This window comes from Dioscorea cayenensis, chromosome 15 (assembly GCF_009730915.1).
Source record: "Dioscorea cayenensis subsp. rotundata cultivar TDr96_F1 chromosome 15, TDr96_F1_v2_PseudoChromosome.rev07_lg8_w22 25.fasta, whole genome shotgun sequence".
NCBI classification, from domain to species: Eukaryota; Viridiplantae; Streptophyta; class Magnoliopsida; order Dioscoreales; family Dioscoreaceae; genus Dioscorea; species Dioscorea cayenensis.
The window spans coordinates 853,068-875,734 of record NC_052485.1 but is presented as its reverse complement, the minus strand read 5'-3'; the positions used below and the strand labels follow the sequence as shown (position 1 = coordinate 875,734).

General features: G+C 37.8%; 2 protein-coding genes across 2 annotated transcripts; one reads left to right on the top strand and one right to left on the bottom strand.

The window, feature by feature from the left end:
- Nucleotides 1-8,754: 8,754 nt before the first annotated feature.
- LOC120277058 (receptor-like protein kinase THESEUS 1) lies at nt 8,755-12,097 on the top strand. The gene is given in 6 exon segments (XM_039283805.1): nt 8,755-8,846; nt 8,932-9,744; nt 9,746-10,015; nt 10,017-10,427; nt 10,429-10,463; nt 10,465-12,097. Coding segments are annotated over 5 exon segments (2,496 nt in total). The 5' UTR covers nt 8,755-8,846; nt 8,932-9,222; the 3' UTR covers nt 11,723-12,097.
- Nucleotides 12,098-14,733: 2,636 nt separating this feature from the next.
- LOC120277484 (protein ULTRAPETALA 1-like) lies at nt 14,734-18,980 on the bottom strand. The gene is made up of 3 exons (XM_039284346.1): nt 17,838-18,980; nt 15,711-16,035; nt 14,734-15,206 (listed from the first exon to the last, which is right to left on the bottom strand). Exons 1-3 carry the CDS (start codon nt 18,043-18,045, stop codon nt 15,032-15,034), a joined length of 708 nt encoding a protein of 235 aa, XP_039140280.1. The 5' UTR covers nt 18,046-18,980; the 3' UTR covers nt 14,734-15,031.
- Between the last annotated feature and the right edge of the window lie 3,687 nt (nt 18,981-22,667).

Genomic DNA, 22,667 nt, shown 5'->3' with positions numbered 1-22,667 from the left:
GTGTTTTTTTCTTCGTTTGTCTTTTGTCGTTTTTTGTGATTCCACTTCTTATGACTTGTTATTATAGTTCTCCTATTTGTTTTTTTGTCGTTTTTTGTGGTTTCCACTTTTTTTTCCTTCCCCAATATGAGTTGAGACAGATTTTGGGGATAAACCAGATTGACTATAGCAATGATAAGTTAACACTTATACGTGGTCTATCAGATCAAAATTTTATCTAATTAGCTTATACTTGGTATTTGATTCATTCAGCAAACAGAGTGGGACCTTCTCCAAGACACAATTTTTATTCTTTCACCAAGTGGCAAACTGTAGGAGAAACAAAAATCACATTCCCCGTATTATCCATAATGGTCTCTGGATTGATGGAAATGATCATATTGGTAGGATCTTTACCGATCACTTTCGCTCTCTTTTTGGCACCCCCTTGTCAAATCGTTTCCTCCTTGACTGGCACTCCCTTTTTGACTACAAGGAAAGAGTTGATCTATCCCAACTTGATTCACCTTTCACTCTTGAGGAAATTAATCGGGCGGTCTTTAATCTTAACCCTGATAAAGCTCCTGGCCCAGATGGCTTCCCTATGTTCTTCTTCCAAAAACACTGGGACCTTCTCCAAGACACAATTTTTAAGCTTTGTAATGACTTTTACGAGGGCACAATCAACCTTGAGCGTATCAATTGGATCAATATTGCTCTAATTGCAAAAACAAATACACCTGGTGAGGTTGCAGACTTTAGACCCATTAGCCTCATCAACTCCACTCGTAAAAATCATCTCCAAGATTCTTGCCAATAGACTTAGTGAGATTATTAATTTCATCGGTGGGACGACTCTCAAACTGGTTTTTATCGAGGCGGATGCATTGCGGATAATATTGTTGGTGCTCAAGAAGTCATTTTCAATTTGCAAAAACGGAAATGTCTCGGTTACATCTTTAAAGTGGACTTTGCAAAAGCTTTCGATACTCTTGATTGGAACTTTCTCCTTGAAGTCCTTGCTGCCAGAGGATTTGGACCTAAATGGATTTCTTGGGTTTATTCCATCCTTAGCACTGCCAAGACCCAATTCATCATTAACGGCACTACTCAAGGTTATATCCGATGTAAAAGAGGTGTGAGGCAAGGTGATCCACTCCCTCCCTTACTTTTTGCCCTTGCCTCTGATGTCCTTAGTGCTATGTTTTTTCACGCACTAAAATCCAAAGTCCTTATAGGCGTCCCCTTAAATCAAATCGATAACATTTGTCATCTCCAATACGCAGACGATCTCCTTATCTTTTCCGCTGGTGGACAAGAAGACCTTCAAATAATCAAACCCGATTCTTTATCTTTATGAGGGTTCTTCCGGCTTAGCAATCAACTTCTCTAAAAAGTCGCTTTGTTCTCCCTCTAATTATGGCTTTCAACCTCATCTTTCTTCTGCTAGAATTCTTAGCTGTTCCAGGAACTACCTCCCGATCACCTACCTTGGGGTCCCTCTCTCTGGTCGAAAACCCAGACGAATGGATTGGGCAAAGCTCATTGGCATGGTTCGCACTCGTCTCTCTTCTTGGAAAGCAATTTACTTATCCCTGGGAGGACGCCTAACCCTTATCAATTCTGTCCTTACTACCGTCCCAGTTTATTGGATGTTGGTTTTCAAACTCCCTATCTGGGTGATCCTGGAAATTGATAAAATTCGGCGCGATTTTCTTTGGAAACGGCCCGAACTGAGCTCTAAAGGAGTTAGGCTCATCGCCTGGAACAGAATCACTAGACCTCGCAATATGGGAGGCTGGGGAATCCTCAATCTCCAGCATTTTAACAATGCTCTCCTTGGAAAATGGTGGTGGAAACTTTCCCATAATCCAAATTGTGGTTGGGCTAAAATCATCCAAGCTAACTACTCTATTAGAGAACCATATGGAGCTTTGTTTCATTCCCCTCCTAAAAATAAATCCTTCTTTTGGGCGGGAGTGACTACCATACTGCCATCATTTAGATTTTGTATCACGAAAGCCATAAATAACGGGGCTAACACTTTTCTCTGGTTTGATCGATGGCACAATGGGATTTTACTTAAAGACCTCTGGCCTATTCTTTTCTCTGATTGTGCTGATCCTTGGATTACTATCAGACATTTCCATCAACGCCTTCTTAATGCAGAATCTTTATTTCCCTCTGCCCCTGCTGAATCCCTTTCTGCTCTCCTTGATATTATTCCTGAGTGCTCCCATAATCAAGACGACACCCTCATTTGGGCACTTGAAAAATGTGGCAATTTCTCAGTCAAATCGTTTTATAGATTTCTCATTGATGGTGGGCTCAGCTGCCCACTTTACTCAAATTTCGGAAAATTCGTTTGCCCAAAGAAAGTCACTGCTCACTGCGGCTAGTTGGAGAGGACAAAATTCTCACTCTCACTAATCTTTTCAAGAAAGGTTTCAACTTTCAAAATTCCACTGATACTTGTGTCCTCTGCCATAACGCCTCTGAAAACATTCAGCATCTTTTTCTTGACTGTGATTTTACTAAACAAATTTGGACTTTCTTTCTTCATGCCTTAGATTCAAATCTCCTCCCATTTTCAATTCAGTTGTTGTGGTCTAAATGGCTACCATCTATTGGCTCTCAATACCGAACTCTCTGGGACCTTGTCTCCCGTGCTGTCCTTTGGAATATATGGATTGAAATAAACACTCGTATCTTCCAATTAAATGCTTTGCCACACATTAATATTATCTTTAAAACTGCTAATATGCTTCTTTCCTGGTTTTCAACAGCTGATGATAGTCATCTACAATCACTCAAACGAAGCTTCTCGTGAAAAATTAAGCGCTCCCTCGCCTCCTTAGCGCTAGAGAATCCGACCGCTCTGGCGATCCTCGCTCATGACATAGCTCGGGAGTAGTTGCTCCTACTGCCTGCAGACAGCCCCTGAGTTGCCGGGATGGTGCCTCCGCCTCTCAGACTCCTCTGTTATTCTCGCTTTTTGTATTTTCTCGTTGCATGTGTTGTACCCCTCACTTCCCAGTGAGAGGCTTGGTTTTTATCTTGCTTTCTTTCCTTTTCAATAAACTCGCGGTTTATCCACATTTATTTCAACAGAGTGGCACAACTAAACTAATACGGCTAACATCCTTGCATATGAACCGTAACAACTAAACTCCTCCGTCTAATTTTTGTATGTACACCCCAATCATTTCACAAAGAGAGAGTTAAATCAAGGGATTCCATGCACATTTACCTAAATTTTTCCTATATTACCCATTTCTTATCCTCCATCAACTTAATTCTCTCTCCCTCATTCTCTCTCTATTCAATTTTTACTTTATAATTAGTCTTTTTTTAATAAATGCATGCTATTTTCACACAAATTAATTTTTTTTTGGTAAAAAAAATTAATTTATAATATTTCATAAAAATCAATTTAAGAAGAAAATGCAATTTCTTTGTTCATTGATTTGTTTAAAGGTTGCATTTAACATCAAGGTTGTCAGACCCGGACCGGTCCGGCCGGTTCAACCGGAATCGGGAACCCAGCCATGTGGCTCAGCTAGGGTATACTCCCGATTAACCCGGGTATTAAAAAACCCGGTGTTAACCCGGTGACCTGGCCGGGTCAATCGGGTCACAATGTTTAATTTTTACATTATTTAATAATTTATTATTATTTTTCTCATTAAAAATCACAAAAATCGTGTATATTTATTAATATTAATTTATAATTTATAATCAATAAATAGAATTACAATATATATATATCATAAACATACCAACAAAAATTAACATTTAAAAATAAAATATATTAATGTGTTATGTAAATACTTTCTAAAAATTTAATTTATTAAGAAAATAAAATAATAAATGAGTGTAATTTTATTATAAAAATATAAAATTAATGTATTATAATTAAATAAAAAATATAAAAAAATTTAAAATAAAATAAAAACTCAATTGAGATATAAGAATTAGTGAATTAAATTTCTTATTTATTTTAACAAAATCAACCAATAAACAAATAAATAAATAAATAAATCGAGAGAAGTTCGATAATTATATATTAATATATTAAATTTGTAAATATTTAAAAAATGTAAAAATAAATGACATAATTAGAAAACTCTACTGTATATAAGGTCATTTATCAATTTAAATATCAAATTTGAGTATGTTTTTATAATATAATTATGGGTTTAATATTATATTTGCTTATTATTAATTATTATAATATTTTTTTATATTTAATTATTGACCCTCTGCTCAACCCTCGACTCAACCCGGTCGAACCCATCGACTCGACCCCTGGCCACTGGGCCATCGTCTCGGCCAGTCCCGACAACCTTGTTTAATATAACAGTGATAAGAATAATATATTTAAATAAATTTAGAAAGATAAATTTGAAAAATTAAGTCCTAATTTAGTTATGTGGATAGATAATTTAGGGGAAAAAACTTTTCAAAATGGTGGGAGTAGATAATAGTGGCTAGCTGGTAAACAACTAGCTATGGGGGAATGAAATGAGAAGTTGGTATGACTCCTTAATTAAATATCCACAAGAATTTACTTGATATGATGGACAAACTCACGACCTTTCGTGCACCTTGACGAGCAAATCCCAATTCTAAATAAATGGTGTTCATGGAAAATAACTTTTATCATATATATATATATATATATATATATATATATATATATATATATATAAGTGATTAAGTGCGAAAAAAATGTTTTATAAAAATACTAAAAAAATTTTAAATTTATAAATATTGACTGTGGAAAAATTAAAAAAAATTTAATTTGAGAGCATGCCCATGATAAGTTTAGCTATCATTTTAAAAAAAAATAAAATTGGATGAACCACATGCATTAAAATAAAAAAATTTAGCTATCATATTAAAAATAAAAATAATAGGTATTTTTTAATCATAAATATGTGGAAAAGAAAATAAAAAAAATTATTTCTATATTACTATAAAAATTTTGACCAAAAGTCAAGTGAAACAACTTTATTAAAAAAACAAAACCATTATGTATTCTCTTTTCTTCATCTATTTTGGAAAATAAAATAGTAATAGTGTAAAAATAAAAATTAATTTAACCTTTGTAAAATTAAATTTATAAGTTAATTTTTAATCATAAAATACACAAATATAGAAAAAAAATATTTTATAGGAATATATGAGCAAATATAATTTTTTTTAGCTTAACCATCATATCAGCTAATTAGGTGTTGTTTGGACTGGGCTTTTTAAAAAGTCTTTTTTTAATTTTTGTAGAAGACTTTTTAAAAAAAGTACTTTTTAGAATAAGCTTAAGTCTTATGACGTATTTTTTTCGTTTGGATGTATTAGTTTGAAACACTCACGTAGTTGTGAAAATGTTTGTATGTTTATTTAAAAAAATTACTTTTACAACAAAAATTACTAAAAATACCCTTTTACTTGGATTGAATGAGGCATTTTAATAAAACTGACTTAACCAAATAACTTATCAAAAACGAACTTTTATTTCATAAACTAGTGTTTGGCAAACTTATAAAATAAAAGTTCGTATTTGAGACTTTATTTCACGAACTGAAACTTATTCCGAGAAAGTTCCATCCAAACACAATATAAAACCCTCATGAAAGACTTAACTTATAAAATAAGTGCTTTTGGGTCAGCTATAAGCTGATCCAAACAACATATAATGCTTGATAAAACTTAAGTTGCCTTCTCCCTCATAAAATGTAAATTAAGTATTCTACAAATCTGTCAAGGGCAGCCCCAGCATGTAGCTAGGGAACAGGGAACAGGGAACAGGGAACAGGGAACAGAGAACAGAGAACAGAGAACAGAGAACAGGGATCAGCGATTCATCTGATCATTTACATTAAAATTAAAACTAATAATAATTTTGCTGAAACGCGGAATAAGAGGACGTCAGCCATGTGAGCATGCATGCAAAACGACGACAACCTCACCCTCGGCAAAGTGGCAGATTCCTTCCCCTTCATGCGCCTGCGGGACCCATCCCATTTCCCATTTTCCATTTTCCATTTCATGGCCTCTCATGATCAAACCAACCACGTTTAAGCATTCACATGCACATTTTATTATGCCCATCAAACTGATCACGCTCATGTCTTCTCAATATCAATCTCATAACGACATGCACCTAGCTAATTTGGCCATTCGTACCTACAAACTAATTATACAATGGTGTCAAATGTTAATTGGAGGGCTAGCAAAGTAACAAGTTTGCAAAAGCAATCTCTCTCCAGTTCCAGCCCTTTGAAAAACGAATGTGTTTCATGATTGTTCTGAAGAAGTTATGCATGTGAAGTACGTTACTTTTTAAAGAGCAGCTTAACTAAACGCACTAACTATTTATTCATATACTTGTATTATGCATTTTGATTGTGATTTAAAAAAAAAAATATTATATTATATTTTTATTATATGTATAAAATTTATCTTCATCTTATATTAATTATAATCATAAAATACCCGCATAAAATATATTTATATATTTAATATTTTTTAGATTAATAAATACTGATAAGAGTGACAATAGCTGATGAGGATAACATGTTTGAACCACATATCCTATCACAGATTACCACATCAAAAATAAAAAATAAAAATATTTTGTTCAATTTTTTTTAATTAATATTTCTATTGATGTCTCATGATTTGCCAAATCAACATTATTTTTTAAGTTTTCTCGCTTTCCTAATTTATCTTCATGGACTTCTCTTCATTCCATTCTATCATTATTCTCGCGGTGCCTCCATCTCCATCGATTAATAAAATAAGAGCTTGAAAGTTCTTATGGGAAAGAACTCTAGAATCTACAATTAACCAACTTTGATTAATGCTTCTTATTTCAAACATTTCTATCTTGGAATATACTCGATAGGGAAAGCGGAAGAGAAGTTAGGTCTTCATTGGTGCTAATCTAGTTGTATCTTTCTGTATACTATATTAATTCTCTAAATTAATACCCTTCAAAGCTTGACTTTATGAGAGAGATTTGAGATAAAAACACCCACCTTCTCAATTGGCACTACAAAATATTATTAAAAATTCAAAATTTTGTAGTTGTTTAGGTTTATTTGGGGTAGAGTATGCATTTTGGATAGAAATTTGTTATAGTAACACCCCCTGAGTTGCTAAAGAGAATTTAGTATTCGAAAGACACTAAGGGCAGGCACCCCATGTTGAAAGCAAGAGATCTAATGAGCCTCGAATGCATTTGGTTTTGGTGCAGTGATCACCGGCACAATGTAAATGTAGAATTGTATAAAGTAAGTTTAAAGTAATCTCGGTGTATTTATAGTTTTAATTAAAATAATTGTTGATCTTATGGCATTAATTAAGATAATTGTTGATTCATGGAGATGGAATGGGATGAAAAATAATAAATAAATATTTAAAAAATAATTCTGCCATGACAATGCATGTCACTTAACAAGGTTATTGATAAATTTTTTAAAAACAAAAAATAAAAAATAAAAAATTTTACATGTGAATCAGACTTGTCATGGAAGTGATTATTATTTATTTTAATATTTGTCCATATATTAAAAAAAAAATCTAATACATGAATTGCCATGTAGACAGGCGGTGACGTATATTTATAAAAAAATTCAAGATGAATCACAGTGACATAAATCAACATCCACTGCTCAAAAAGTTTTCATAGACATGAGCGTGAACATCTGACCTGTTGTTTGCAGATAATTACCTTTATTTTTTAATGGTTTATGGAAGCGTCAAGCGGAGAGTTGACGTGGCCGCGCGAAAGTCGGCTTTAATTGAGGAAGGGAAGAGGAGGCTCGTGGGAGTCAGGAGTCAGGAGTCAGGCTTCCTCAGCATACGCTAGTCTTCCACAGTGGGAAACAAGACCAGCGTTTCAAAGTTAAGAACGCGGATATATTTTGCCGTTGCAGGCTTTAAAGAGTCTGCTTTGCTGTATCTTGGGCTTGACTCAGTCATAGTTGATTGACTAAAAGCAAGCCCATTTAACACCGAGTTGCGGCACTGCACGGGAAAGCAGATCGATAATAAATAATAGTGGTGAATGGTGAATGATGGATCCCCTCATTCCTCACTGCTCAGGCCTCAGCTGAGCTAGTGGACTACCCCAGACGGTGTGGTGAGCGGTGACTACAATTTAAAACCCCAAACACAACGCAGCAGCTACCAGTTGTTTCTCCCAAATCCAGAAGGAGAAAACAAAACAAAGCAAAGCTCACATGATCCCATGCTCTACCACCACAACTCCAACTCAACCTATGGGCCTTTAGAAAGTTCCTCGTCCCTTCCGCACCTTTCCTTTCTTTCTTTCTTTCTATCTCTTCAATCCTTCTTCACTGGAGAAATGGAGAGCCTTTTGCTGTGGGTCCTCTCATTTTTCTCTCTTCAGATGACAGACTAAGCACACAGGCTGGAAAGAGCTGGTTAGGAATTCCAGAGGAAACCCACTAAAAAGGTGCCTTTTTTTTCAACTGAACTTAATGCAAGCAAATCTCCTCTGTAATTCGTCGCGTCAGCTGTGGATTTCACGGGATTGGTTTGCTCAGGAGGTATGAGCTTGTGGGAATGTTGTGATCTTGATTGCTTTTTCTGAGCTTCAAATGGTAGGCAATGCTTATTCCCACTGCCACCAAACCCATATTTCTTTGTGATTGTTGTGGGCGTGGTGTACATTGCGGATCTGAGCGATTCTACGTTGGTTTCTTCCTTTTCGAATCTGATGTAGTTTCTTTTCTTTTGCGTGTGTGTGTGTGTGTGTGTGTGTGTGTGTGAGAGAGAGAGAGAGAGAGAGCTCTTATGATTTGGACCTTTGATTTTGTTGAGTTCAAGAGACTCTTCTTGTAATTTTTCTAAGTTATTTTGTTTATTTGTTTATTTATTAGCCGTTTTTACAGGTTACATTTCTTGTGTCTGTGTTTGTTTCAGTGTGGAGAGGCGTACATTTTTTTGGTTCTGAAATGCGGGGGGATCGGGAAGATTGGAATTTAGAGCTAGGACCAAAACTGAGGATGAGCTAATTTAGAAGCTTGTGAGGAACTTGATGCTATCGGATCAGAAACATTATTCAGGCTCGCCGGGCCACATTACAAACAAATTGGTTGTCAAAACATATTTATACATAGTTGGCTTGGCTTAAGATGAGGAAGATGAAGGAGACGGGATGGATCTCTTTGGCGGCTCGGATGTGTTTGTTGTGTTGGGTTGTGGCCGAGTTTGATGCTTTTCTCCTCCTCCTCTGCTGCTGCTGCTGCTGCTTTGTTCCTCCCTATGGACAACTACTTGCTTGCTTGTGGGTCTTCACAAAATGTTTCGTATCAAGGCCAAGTCTTTGTTCCAGACTCACAGCGATCTTCAGTTTCCCTCAAGACATCTGGAGATGATGTCATCTCAACATCCAATGGCAACGCCCCATCTCCAGTGTACCAATCCCTTCGTATATTCTCAAAACCGGCATACTACGAATTCGACATCCAGCAGCCCGGACGCCACTGGCTCCGCCTCTACTTTTATCCTCTCTCTAATTCCCAACATGACCTCACCTCTGCCCAATTCACGGTCGTCACCGATGGCATGGTCCTCATCAACAACTTCACCTTCAGCAACTCCAACCGTTCTTATCTCTTCAAAGAGTACTCATTGAATGTCACATCCGACTCCTTGGTCGTCGCTTTCATTCCTTCCAATAACTCAGTTTCGTTTGTGAACGGGATCGAGTTTGTCTCCGTCCCAGATGAGTTGACTCTACGACCAGGCTCTGGCCATTCCCAATGCTCCTTTCAGCGGTATCTCCGTTCTCGGCCTGGAGACCATGTACCGGCTCAACATTGGGGGTCCTCTGCTCACCCCTGAGAATGACTCTCTTGGGAGGACTTGGGAGACTGATGGCAGGTATCTACATGTTAACAGCTCCGCTGTGAAGGTGTTTGTAGATCCCTCCACTATAAAGTATCCAGAAGGAGTCACTGTCGAGACAGCTCCCAGGTTGGTTTATTCAACTGCTGACACCATGGGGAGATCCCAACGTCACGGATTTGAGTTTTAACATCACCTGGGTTTTCTCGGTGGATCCTAGTTTCCTCTATTTGCTACGCCTCCACTTCTGCGATATCGTCAGTAAGGCTCTCAACACGCTTCTCTTCAACGTCTATATCAATTCTGACATTGCCATCGATGGTTTGGATCTTTCTTCACTCAAGGGGGATTTATCAGTACCGTATTACAAGGACTTCGTTTCCAATTCCTCAAATGGTTCGAGCACATTGACTGTCAGTGTCGGTCCCAATTCCTTGAACGAGGACAACAACAATGCAATCTTGAACGGATTGGAGATCATGAAGATGAGCAATCAAGTCGGAAGCTTGGACGGTCTCCATTCTGCTAAAGATCTTCTCCCTCAGACACCATCCAGCAGCAGCAGCCGGATCTGGGTTTATACTCGGAGGGGTTTCTGGGGCTGTGGTTTGCTGCCACATTGGCAGCTGCGTGCTATTGTTGTCTTGTGGTTCGCCGGTCTAAAACCAGTCCTCACAGCCACCCCTGGTTGCCCCTGCCACTGTATGGTAACTCTCATACCATTAGCAAAGTATCCACGACCTCACAGAGAAGCGGTACAGCCAGCTGTATCTCTCTGGCCTCTACGAATCTAGGTCGTGTTTTCACATTCCAAGAGATTATCCTTGCCACAAACAAGTTCGATGAGAGCTTGCTTCTTGGTGTTGGTGGGTTTGGTAAGGTGTACAAGGGGACATTGGAAGATGGTACAAAGGTTGCAGTAAAGAGAGGAAATCCAAGATCTGAGCAAGGATTGACAGAATTCCAGACAGAGATAGAGATGTTATCCAAGCTGCGGCACCGGCACCTTGTCTCCCTGATTGGCTATTGTGATGAACGGTCTGAGATGATTTTGGTGTATGAGTACATGGCCAATGGGCCATTGAGGAGCCATCTGTATGGGGCCAACCTGCCTCCTCTCTCATGGAAGCAGCGGCTCGAGATTTGCATAGGAGCGGCCAAGGGATTGCACTACCTCCACACTGGTGCTGCGCAGAGTATAATTCACCGTGATGTGAAGACTACTAACATTCTCTTAGATGATAGCTTTATCGCAAAGGTAGCAGACTTTGGCCTCTCAAAGACTGGCCCAGCATTGGATCAAACTCATGTCAGCACCGCTGTCAAAGGAAGCTTTGGCTATCTTGATCCTGAGTACTTCCGGAGGCAGCAGTTGACTGAGAAGTCTGACGTTTATTCATTTGGTGTAGTGCTGATGGAAGTCCTTTGTGCAAGGCCAGCTCTCAACCCAGTCCTTCCACGGGAGCAGGTCAATATCGCCGAGTGGGCAATGAGTTGGCAGAAGAAGGGCATGTTGGAGCAGATCATGGATCCCGCCTTAGTAGGGAAGATCAACCCAGTATCCCTTAGGAAGTATGGGGAGACAGCTGAGAAATGCCTGGCTGAACAAGGTGTTGATAGGCCTTCAATGGGGGATGTGTTGTGGAATCTTGAGTATGCACTACAACTTGAGGAGACATCCACACTAGCAGACCCAGATGAGAATAGCACAAACAATATTCCTGGTATCCAATTGGCACAACTTGAACCTTTCGACAATAGTGTGACCATGGTGGAGGGAGTAAATTCAGGCACTTTCGATGATGCAGAGGATGCTGCAACAAGTGCCGTGTTCTCCCAGCTTGTGAATCCACGGGGGAGGTGAGGAAGTCAATAAATTCAAGTGACACTGGATTTGAATTCGATATATACATGGCCTTCTCTTCAAATCCTAGAAGGTTCTTTTTTTTTACTATTTCTTCGTTCTTTAAAATGGCTATCTGGTATTCGCATATGTAACTACAATGTCCTCATCTTGATTCTGTGCATCTGGTCTTACCTCTTGATAGTCTGGTATAAAATTCATTCACCTGGATTGAGACTTGTGTGCCTGCATTCCATATTGAAGCTTCGTGATCAGTAGATATGTTTCTTAACAAGTTAAATTTTATCAGTTTGTAGATGTTGACGGCGACATGATATCTTGGCTTTTGTGTTTATCAGTACTTGCATTTGATCTAAACTAGTGTTTAATTTTTTTATCTATGGTTGTTGAGGAACATATAACAACTACTTTGCCATTTTCTTGTGTCTTTTCTATTTTCTAGTTGCCTGCAAGTATGATGATAATATAAACAACTTCATAGTTTTTTGTTAGAAAAGTGATTGTTCCATACCTGGTACTAGTATATGTCATCATTTGGTGTGATCTCGCGTGAGTCAACATCTTATTTGAAGAGATTATGTTGTAGATAGTTTATCCTAGTAGCTATCTGGCACCTTGATATTGTATCAGTTTCTGGAAGCTGTGAATGAGCTCTGCTCAAGCTTGAGAAATGTTTGAGATTCAAACGTCATGAATGGACTGTGAGGTTCTTGCTTGTAAGCAATATTACCATCTTGAAGACTCGAAGTAATTAAACCAGGTAAATATGGCATTCTTTAGCAACAGTGTCCGCCCACGAGTAATTGTACCAATTAATTGGTTGAATTGTTTTCCCTTAGAAACTAAGTAGTTACGTACATCACGTTACTGGTTTGTGTTGTATAAATTCTGATACCAACAGAAATTTGCGGATGTCTATTTGTTTGTTTGTTTGTTTTTTTTTTAAATCTGCCATGACAATATAATGTATATGTTCTTATAGGCAATGTAGTAAGCTTGTGAAGACTGATTACTGCAATAGTTTTGGTTAAGACTTATTGTTTGCTGTTTTTATTAATTTATTTATTTTAATAAAAGTGGATGAATCACAATTTCTTTGGATTTGTTTCGTTATATTTTATATGTTATTTTATTTTATTTTATTTTGGTTTTTTACTGAATTTGACATCATTTTGCCATGAAATATTGATGGAATGGGAGGCATTTTACACCTTGCATTCTATATACTGTTATGTTGAATAAAGAACTACACCATCTATTGGATTTCATCTAAAGTTTAAGACTCTAGCTTTACCGACATGAGTGATGCATGACTTGGATTTAGCACAATTCCCACCATTTTTTTTTTTCGAGTGAATCTATAGGGGCCAGATACCTGCACGTGGTCTTTTGCTACTTTAAAGTTCTCTCATTATGGTTTTCCATTTACCTAAAAGCCTGGTCTAACTTCCATGCTTGGAAAAGTGTACAAGGACCGTTTCTTTGAATGTAACTCTCAAAGAAATTGTGACTACTCACTAATTATTATTTTGTTAGATTTAGAATCTTGAGTTCCCAAGTGTGAATGTGTTTTTTTTGGTCTCTAAATTAAGATAGTCATTTTGATTCTAAGGTCTAAATTAAAGGTTGGATCATTTTGATCGTTGAAGTAGAAAATAGAGGAAGTCTTAATCTCACCAAAATGCCATCGATTTTGACTGGCATGGATCATGGGGACGAATTTTATAAAAACTTCAGCCTAGAAATAAAAACACCGATTATTTTGTTAATTAATTAATTAATATTAATTGTATGAAGTGGGTTGGGTTGGGGTGGGTGGGGTCAGATGACTCGTACAAAACTATGCTCAAGTGGATAATAAAATAAATTTCAATATCTATATATATATGTTAATATATTTATGGAGAGAGAGAGCAGGCCGATCCATTGATGACAGCCGGACAGATATCCAAACCTCCGTCCGGCCAAAAAAATATCAGGTCGCAGACGCTCATGAGACGTTCTCAATCCTGGTAGTGACTTCACAAACTTATTTTATATTATTTAAAAAAAAAAGCACAAACGGACGGGCAAAGAGAGCCGTGACATGATTTTGGCTGCCTTCACCATCGAGGAAACACGTCACTGGAATGATCACTTTCAAACGGAACTAAGTCCAGCTCAAATGGCAGATCAGCATCATATATATAGTTTTTTTCTGTATCTTATCTGCAACAATGCACAAAAAAGAAGTCCATGCTTACTACAGTAGGTAAGATTTCAGATGACTAGTGCACGTTTAAAAAAATGAAAGCTATTCAAGTTTATGCATGGATTAGAAAGTTGACAAAGATAATTATTTTCAGGTTTATATATATATCTTTGGATAGCTTGCAACTAGGATGGCTACTCGCGGATGGGTCACACTGACAAAGCTCTCTTAAGCTGTTGAGGAGAATGGCAAGACAGCATATAGATCCTTCCTCCGGCTCCGGATAGGTTTATATTAGTTTGAATGATGCTTTAACTAATGACACCGTGGCTAAATAATAGATGACATTCTACGTGAGCACATGAGACGTGAACTCCAGTCTCCAGTCTCCAGTCTCCAAGAAGCTTCTTGTTTCCCTCCCTACCTTATCACGGAACGCACTGATTTCGGGTGAGGTGATGATTGTCATTTACATGGAACATACAAATTTCATAAATAAGTACTTCAATTAACTCCCATGGGATCACAAATGATTGAATTGAAGTAGAAGGGATGGAAAATGGAACAAGATCAACATATACACACAGGTTCATGCGAAAGAGAACCAAGATTCCCACTAAATTTTGCTGTCTAGTAACAAGAACCTAATGAATCGAAAATCAAGGGAAAGCAGCTTCCAAAAGATGCCATCACCGAAGCAGGGCAAGCCAAATCCTGTCATATGAATGCGCACCTAAGTTTACCTATCTATCTATCAATCAATCAATCAAAGAAGTTATTTATTGTCAATTTCGAGGCATTGCACAAACGCTTTGCCACATGAGTTCCAATCAGAAACTATATGATACGTTTCAAGATGATTAACCATTCAGCACAAAACAAATTCATGAAGCAATAAATATGGAAAAGAGAAAAGTTCTCCACAAAGTAGCAGAATAAATAAATAGTCACCAAGAACACCCCCCAAACCCAAAAAAAAAAAAATACTGAACCCGGCCACTGAAATTTCAAGGCGCCTCTAGAATTCAATTTTCCTGATGGTGCCCATGCCCCAAAGATCCAAAATGGGATAAAGAGCAAGGCATAAAATGACTCTGATGCTAAACCACTGGTAAGTCTTAAGTTTCTGCATTCCTTGTGAAGTCCATGCAGGTCTGGCAGCTACAATCCACAAAACGGCAGGTTTCACATCCAAAGCAGACGCATGAAGTGCAACCTTTACATGATGGAGAGCGGGAGCATCCTCTGAGAACTTTGCGGCTCGCCCGCTCTTCATCATCTTCACATGTGATCCTGATCAACAGAGAACACCATAACTAACATGAACACATGGCTCAACATGAATTAGAAATAACATATAACCCCATGGATGAGGGCCAATGGGAAAATAAGACATACAGATGGTAGCTTCCAACTGTTCAATAAGGATACAACAATGCTATTCATCCTGGAAACCTAATGTTATTCAAATCTCTAGATACAAGCTAAATTGCAAATCATATTTTTTTAGATACTTTCTTGCCTTGCCACTTCATAAAATATTTCATGAAAAATGAAAAAAAATCAATGTTCCATAGAAAATGAAAACTATGAATTGTATCCCATGCTTACAACTTATCAGGTAAACTTTATAAAACATTGAATGCAATCATATAATCAATAAGAGGATTGATTCTAACCAACAAGAGGGATTTGAAGGCTCATGCTGCTATTCAATAATGCATCATTATCATGGCAGATAGAAAGCACCAAGTTTTTGAAAAGTGAGCATTCATATCATCCTAACTAGAAACTTACTTGTCAAATGGCAAGTCAGAGCATTTCCAATTAGGATCTGCCACAGCATCATGGTGAACACGGCACTCCTCTTTGGTTCTCAAACGGAATCTGCGTTCTTTGCCACACCTTGTACAGCGAACAAATTCATCACGATGACAAGGACGCCCATTGGGGCCTTTGTGAGATCCATTCATATGTTTTGATGCTAGATTGTAGTATTTCAAGAGGACTGTTTTTGCTAGTGGAACCTTCTCTCCATTAACTATGACCCATACATTACTCTTCCATTTCCTAGCAGTCTCCCGTCCAGAATGCTTCTCAAAAGCAGCTGGTGTCAGCTTGTCTGCTCATTATAGCATAAATAATAAATCAACAGGCAAGAGGAGGCAATCGGAGGACATGAGGCAAAGGTTTCAGTAACCAATAGTCCAAATGTAACATCAAAAACAGTTCAGATGATATAGAAATTTTAAAAAAATCATAAAATTAACCATCAATCAATTATTTTTCATGAAACTAAGCTTTGAAAAAAATAAATAGAAAATAACTATCAACGAAAACAGTTCAATTGCTAGATAGAACTCTGTATGACTGTATCACAATGCAGAACCAAAAAAACCTTTTGTTGATGGGTGAAAGCAAGCTATGTTCATATGTAAACAATATCAGTAAGCATAAATGAACAAGCTTATTCTACATTTTGGGTAGTTTACTGCACTGCAACAGAGTATTCACTGGTCATTTTGAAGTTGCAAAATGGCAATGGCATGCATGGAGTCCAGATTAGTACACACTTCTCTTCAGTGAAAGAATAAATGCATGTTAATTTTTTTAATAAAAGATTCAGTAAAATCCAAGGTAAGGTATGTTATTATCAAAGAATAACATCTAAAGCTAAGCTATGTTAGGACCTAATGATTACATTTAAAAGCTACAAAACATTGGTCTTCCATGGAGAAGCCTGTCAAAAGAGAGGATAGATGAACAATGGACAGCATAAAATTTTTCATCCATGAAAATCTAAACGAACATTTATATGGTGTTTGCTATTGATGACTTATAAAAATCATTGCAAGTAAAAGAGTTAATAACCAAAACTTATATTGCATGGAGAGAACCAATGTAAAAGCCCCTGGCATGGTTCAGAGATGTAAAATGCAGTGGAAATGACTAGCGAAATTTTGATTACTACTCCAACCTCACCTGACTGACCTTAGTTTGCAAGTGATAAAAGATAATTTCTTCCACTTTTTATCTGAACGCTGGAACATTTTATTATTACCAGTCCACCACATAATAAGTTGATAAGGGTAGATAATCTTTTATAGGATCATGATGATGCTTATTCATTACAGTTAGTCAGGAAATGAATATTCAGAAAGAACAGAGTAAAGGAAGAATATTCAGAAATCAAGGCCTGCAAAAGGTCCATTCAACGGTAAGTTGCGTGGGGGTGGAAAGGAAGCACATTTATTTTTTCCTCACACAAAGGCTTGCCTGAGTAGAAGACTGAAGACCAGATGATAGACTTTCAATCAGACCAATGACTCGTTCCAACCTGCCCAGAAGCCAAACCATGGCCTTACAAAAGCTATTGTCTAGAACACTATCATTTCATAACAGCAACAAGATCTTTCCAGAGAGGAGAAGAGTGTAGAGGAGAGGAGAGGAATGACAAAGATGAACGTTAAAAAGCAAAGCACCACCGCACAAGATATATCATGCATGATCATGAGAGGTACATCAGATCTACATGAATAACAGCATGGCAAAGGAAACTAGTACCCAGTGAGGTAATCAAAAGCTGTGAGCAAAAGAAAACATCTCGGGCTGGAGCATACAAAGATGGCCGTCGCATTGCATGCTATATAAAAACAACTATAGATGCTTGTGATACGAAAAAGAAGATGATTTTTTGGCATCACACATCCACATGAGAATGACCGTGTGGTAGAACGAAGCATCCAAGCAAAGACCAAGATCACACATCACGCTTGCATGACCATGTAGAACGCCGATAATGAAAAGACCCAACACCACCAAAACCAAGAACACAGGAGCTACCCACCATTAGTTTTTCATCACCCAAAAAAACCAAAAGATAAAAAACCAATGTGATGGAGGCCAACAGAGAGTACAACAAACCTTCCTGACAACCAGGCGTGCACTCGCAGGTGATCTCAAGATCACCAGAGGCGGAAACCCTTAGTCTCCCCACGGCATCTCCATAGCGATGGCTGGTGCAGCCACATGTTACCTCGATGAAGTCTCTACCTTTCTTCAACCCACTCATCTCGCGCAATTCCTCGTCCGTGAAGAGGAAGCTGTTATCTTCGCCCGATCTGTTCGCCATGAGTCGCTGCAAAAAGACACGCAGACGCGCGAGCGGGCACAGAAACACAGAGAGAGAGAAGAAGAAGAAGAAGAAGAAGAAGAAGAAGGGGGGGGCTTGAAATGGAGAATGAAGAAAAGAGAAAAGAGAAAAGAAGACGGTGAAAGGCCCTCTCTTTAATAAATAAATGGCGAGAGGAGCAAAGAGAGGCCAGATGGTTAGCGCTGAATGCACGTCAAAAGCGCTTCTCAAAATCCTAGAAACATAAATGAATACTACGGGAGATCTGATTGAGAACCCAGGCGGCGTGGGGGGATCCCAGATGAGAAGAAGAGATAGGCACCAGATCGGGTCTACAAAGAAGAGCTCCGGGAAAGGCGCAACCTTTTTATTAGTGACAACGGAGATCTATGAGGAGGAGGGGGAGCAGGAGAGAAGAAGAGAGAGAAGACATCCCATCTCTCGACCCCTCCTCAGCCCACAACGCTCCCAACCCTCTCGAGAGAACCCCATCGCGCACGCCTTTCACCTAAAAATAAATATAACTGATGGAATTAAGTGAGGGCCATAACTCCGCCTTTTTCAAACTTGTGCGTGTCGTGTTCTGTGTTCCCATTAAGGCTTAAGCAAGCCCCTCTCCCCCCTTATCTTTTCCCCTCACCGCATCCCCAGCATCCACCCAGCAAAACTAGACGTCTAAACCACACCAATCCCCTACCAAAGCCCTTTTATTCCGTGAAAACCAGGTAGCCGAGGACGACGAGGATGACCCAACACACACACACACACACACACACACACACACAATAGAGGAGGAGAGATATGATATAACAGAGAGACAAGAGATTGGCCGAGAGAAGCAGACACAGGCACAGGCACAGGCACAGGAAACAGGGGCAGAGCTAGGCAGGGGTAGTAGGGTGGGATTCCCGAAATGGGCCTAGCTATGAAAGATCTGGGTGAGCTGTTTGTGTGTGTGTGTGGGTGGGTGGGTTGGTGTGTGTGTGGGTGTACAATACTACAATTGCACTGCGTGCCTCGTTCGTTCATGACAAGACATTGAGAAAAATAGTTTCATCAGAGGTTTTAGAGAGGAATCAACCGAGGTTTAATAATACTCGTACTTTTTTACCATTTCTATGTATATTGATTGATATTGGCCCCCCCTCCCCCAGTCCCACTCCACTGCCTTTGCGCTCTACTTTTTCTTTCTTTTTATTATATTACTATTATTATTATGTTTCTCAAACGATCAAACTTGGGGTTTGGGCCAGAACTTTCTAGCTCTTTTGGTTTTTTTTTTTTAAAAAAAACACCAAATTCACCCTGCCTCGCCGGCCCAACCACTTTGATGTCTGATACTCAATGATGACATTTCCGCAAGTAATGCAACTCAAACCTTCAACCCGGCAACTCTCTCCTCTCATTTATGATTTATCGACAGGCTCAGATCATCATCATTGTGTTGTACTTACACCAATATGAGTCATATGACCTTGTTCTGTGTTTTATTTATACAAACATTAACATATACAGAGAGAAACAAGCTCTAAATTAGTAAACTATACTTTCACTAGTATTCATACTGTAATATCACAAATCAATGATTAACAATTTTAATCAGTGTAAAAATCATTGATGCTTCCAACAGCCATTGCATATACTTTTATACTTGATAACACAAAAGTGCTGTTTTTCCATATCTGAAGTGGTGATGAGATTCCTGTGAAAATGTCAACAAAACTATGCATCCTGATTCCGTGAGGGCCCTTCCAACTCACTGACGTTTTTAAGTGAGTGCACCAATGATTATGTTTGAGAAATGTCTACTCTGCCTCATCTTAATTTCAGTTGTTGTTCACTTTCAAATATGGTTGTTGGGTCATGCCAAAATAAATGTTTATATATTTATTTGTTTTGCTGAAAGGGAATCCATCAGCATGTTGACAGTCATGCATCCTTCAACATTTTTCTAGCTACAAGCTGAACTGGAGGCAAGGAAGGAATGTTTCATCGGAAACTGAAAATCTAGTAAATAACAGGTAAAACTCAGTTAAAGTTGGGATGGAACAAGCAAGAACTCAAGCACGTACAGGCATATATATATATGTATATATATATGGCATATAAGTGCAACAAGCTCGTTATGCAAAAGATCCAGTGCATCTCTGCTATATTTCCTTTAGTAGGATATATATATATATATATAATATATAGACAAGCTATCAAGAAACAAGGAAGAAAACAGGAGTTCTCTGATCATCTAGCTAGCTAGCTAGGCAGTCGTAGGTGACTTACAATATTCAAATTAAATAACCTGAAACATCAAATATATTGAACAGAGAGCCAACAAACAAAAGAAATGAGTTTTGCATCGATCGTGCAAAAGGCCAGACTCGATCAGGCGAGACTCTGTCCATTCAGTGGAACACCATATATCAGGCATCCCATGATCAACTCGGTGGATATTAAGTTGACGAGTACGGATCTGGACAGTAAAAACAGTGAGAGATAATTAAGCATATGGATCATCTAGGCCAGACCGTCATATATAGTTAATTAGCATATATATAAGGATTTCCATTGATGTTATAGAACATTTGTGCTGTTTAAATATGTAAGGTCCTCCACACAAGTTGGACAATAATGGGGTATGCCTCTGTGAGGTCATTGATCAACTCTACTGTTCCAGCACAAGCACTACATATAATATTAAAGCACCATTATATATGCTCAAAGAAACAGCAGATGTTCAAGATGTGGATGAGCTCTTGAACTAGAAGCCCTTGTCAACATTTCAATATTGTTTTCTTTTCTCTTGCATGAGTCCCTATCATCGTCTTTTATTTCATGAGTCTAGCTATTTCCCCACACACTTGTAATTGAATATCAAAATGGAGTCTTAAAAACTGGTGAAACGAGGCGGGTCCTTTTCAAGGCCAGGAAAGAAGGTTTTGTTTTCAAATCCCATGTTTCACTTCTTCTTCTTATCCACAGGAAATTAAGAAAATGAAGAGAGTCTTTTTGTGATTGAGTGGCGGTTGTTTTGCAGCAATGTCATGATCAATTATTGGTGCGCTGCCTGCCTTGTGAGCTGATCATAATTGTGAAAATGCAGCATAGAATTAATAGTATTATTATTATTATTATTATTATTATTATTATTATTATTATTATTAACTAACGAGTTAATATATAAATATATATAGATTAAGAGAAGCAAACTTGTCCTCATGTGAATGTGGGAGATATCATAGTGCAGTGAAAAGTGGACTGATGATTGATATCAAATTTACTTGGAAAGTTCAAAATTATTGTACCTAACTAAACCAAACTGCTGAAGCTGTCTCCAAAGTCGGCAGACAAAATACATTTATGACTATGAGCCACCTCTTTCCAACTTTTAGTAAACCAAACATGGCTCTTCTTTTTCTTATAATGTATCTATATATGCAATACCCAACTGTTGCCAAACCTTTAATAACAAATAATCATGATTTATTATCCTAGACTCAAATCCGGCATCTATCATATATAAATGGGCCTCATAAGTGTTTTCCAAGCCCAATGCGATCGCAGCAGATTGGATCCTGGGGTGTTGGGCCTTGACTGGAGTTTACTATCTTGTCAAGTTAAATGGTTTGGTGTTATAAGAGTGAAAACTCTTGTCCATATATCTGGCTGATTGCACAACTATTTTCGCCCAAAACAACAATGCAAGCCAAGGTGAAAAGATCATTTCCCATGAATTTAAATGATCGTTTGTAAAACGTCAATATTTAATATTGATAAGGCTGTTTTCACTATTTCAAAAAAAAAAAAGATTGTTGTTTTTTATTTTATGGAATCCAAGTTCCTCATGGATTCACATTTCACACGTAATGTTTTTTTTTTTTACACAATGAAAGATACACAAAAAATTTTTAAATGGCATACTAAAACGCTCAATATATACATATTTATTGCTGAATTGCCAGGCAATATGCTTGGGCTCCAGAAAAAAAAAAACCCAAAGCAATTGGTGAGCATACGTCTCAGGTGTTCACCTTTTGTTTTATGGTTGTAGTTTAAATTTTTGAAACTCAGGGAAAAAAATAAAAATCCTTCCGTGTTGAATGACTTGACCTCAGGTATGTGTGAAGCTAGCAGATGATTTACAAGGAAGTTGGAAACATGTAAAAGAAAATTAGAGAAAAATTACCACTGCAGTGTCCCTCCAATTACAATACATCCGTAGCAAATAAATAAACAAATAAATAAATAAATAACACGCAGCACATGCCCACAAAAACTCACCAAATTAAACCACATGGATCATACATGATGGATGATGCATTACATAGTCAAATTCAAACTCATTCCAAAAAGGATTTGTTCTAGAAGGTCAAGGAGGACGAACAAGAATTAGAGAATGAATTCATTGGTTAAATCTGGGCAGGTCGGCACCGTGGGGAGATCAAATGTTTTGTTTGAGCCAGTAAACAGGGGTTTCTCAATTCTCATTCATACAGATATGCAGGCAATGGACATATACATACAAAACAACAACTCTGATGTTAATTAATCTCCCCAGTGTTAAGACCGCGTAGGAAACAATGGCTCTGTGGGCCCAGTGTCAATAATGTCTTGTTAATAAAACTAAG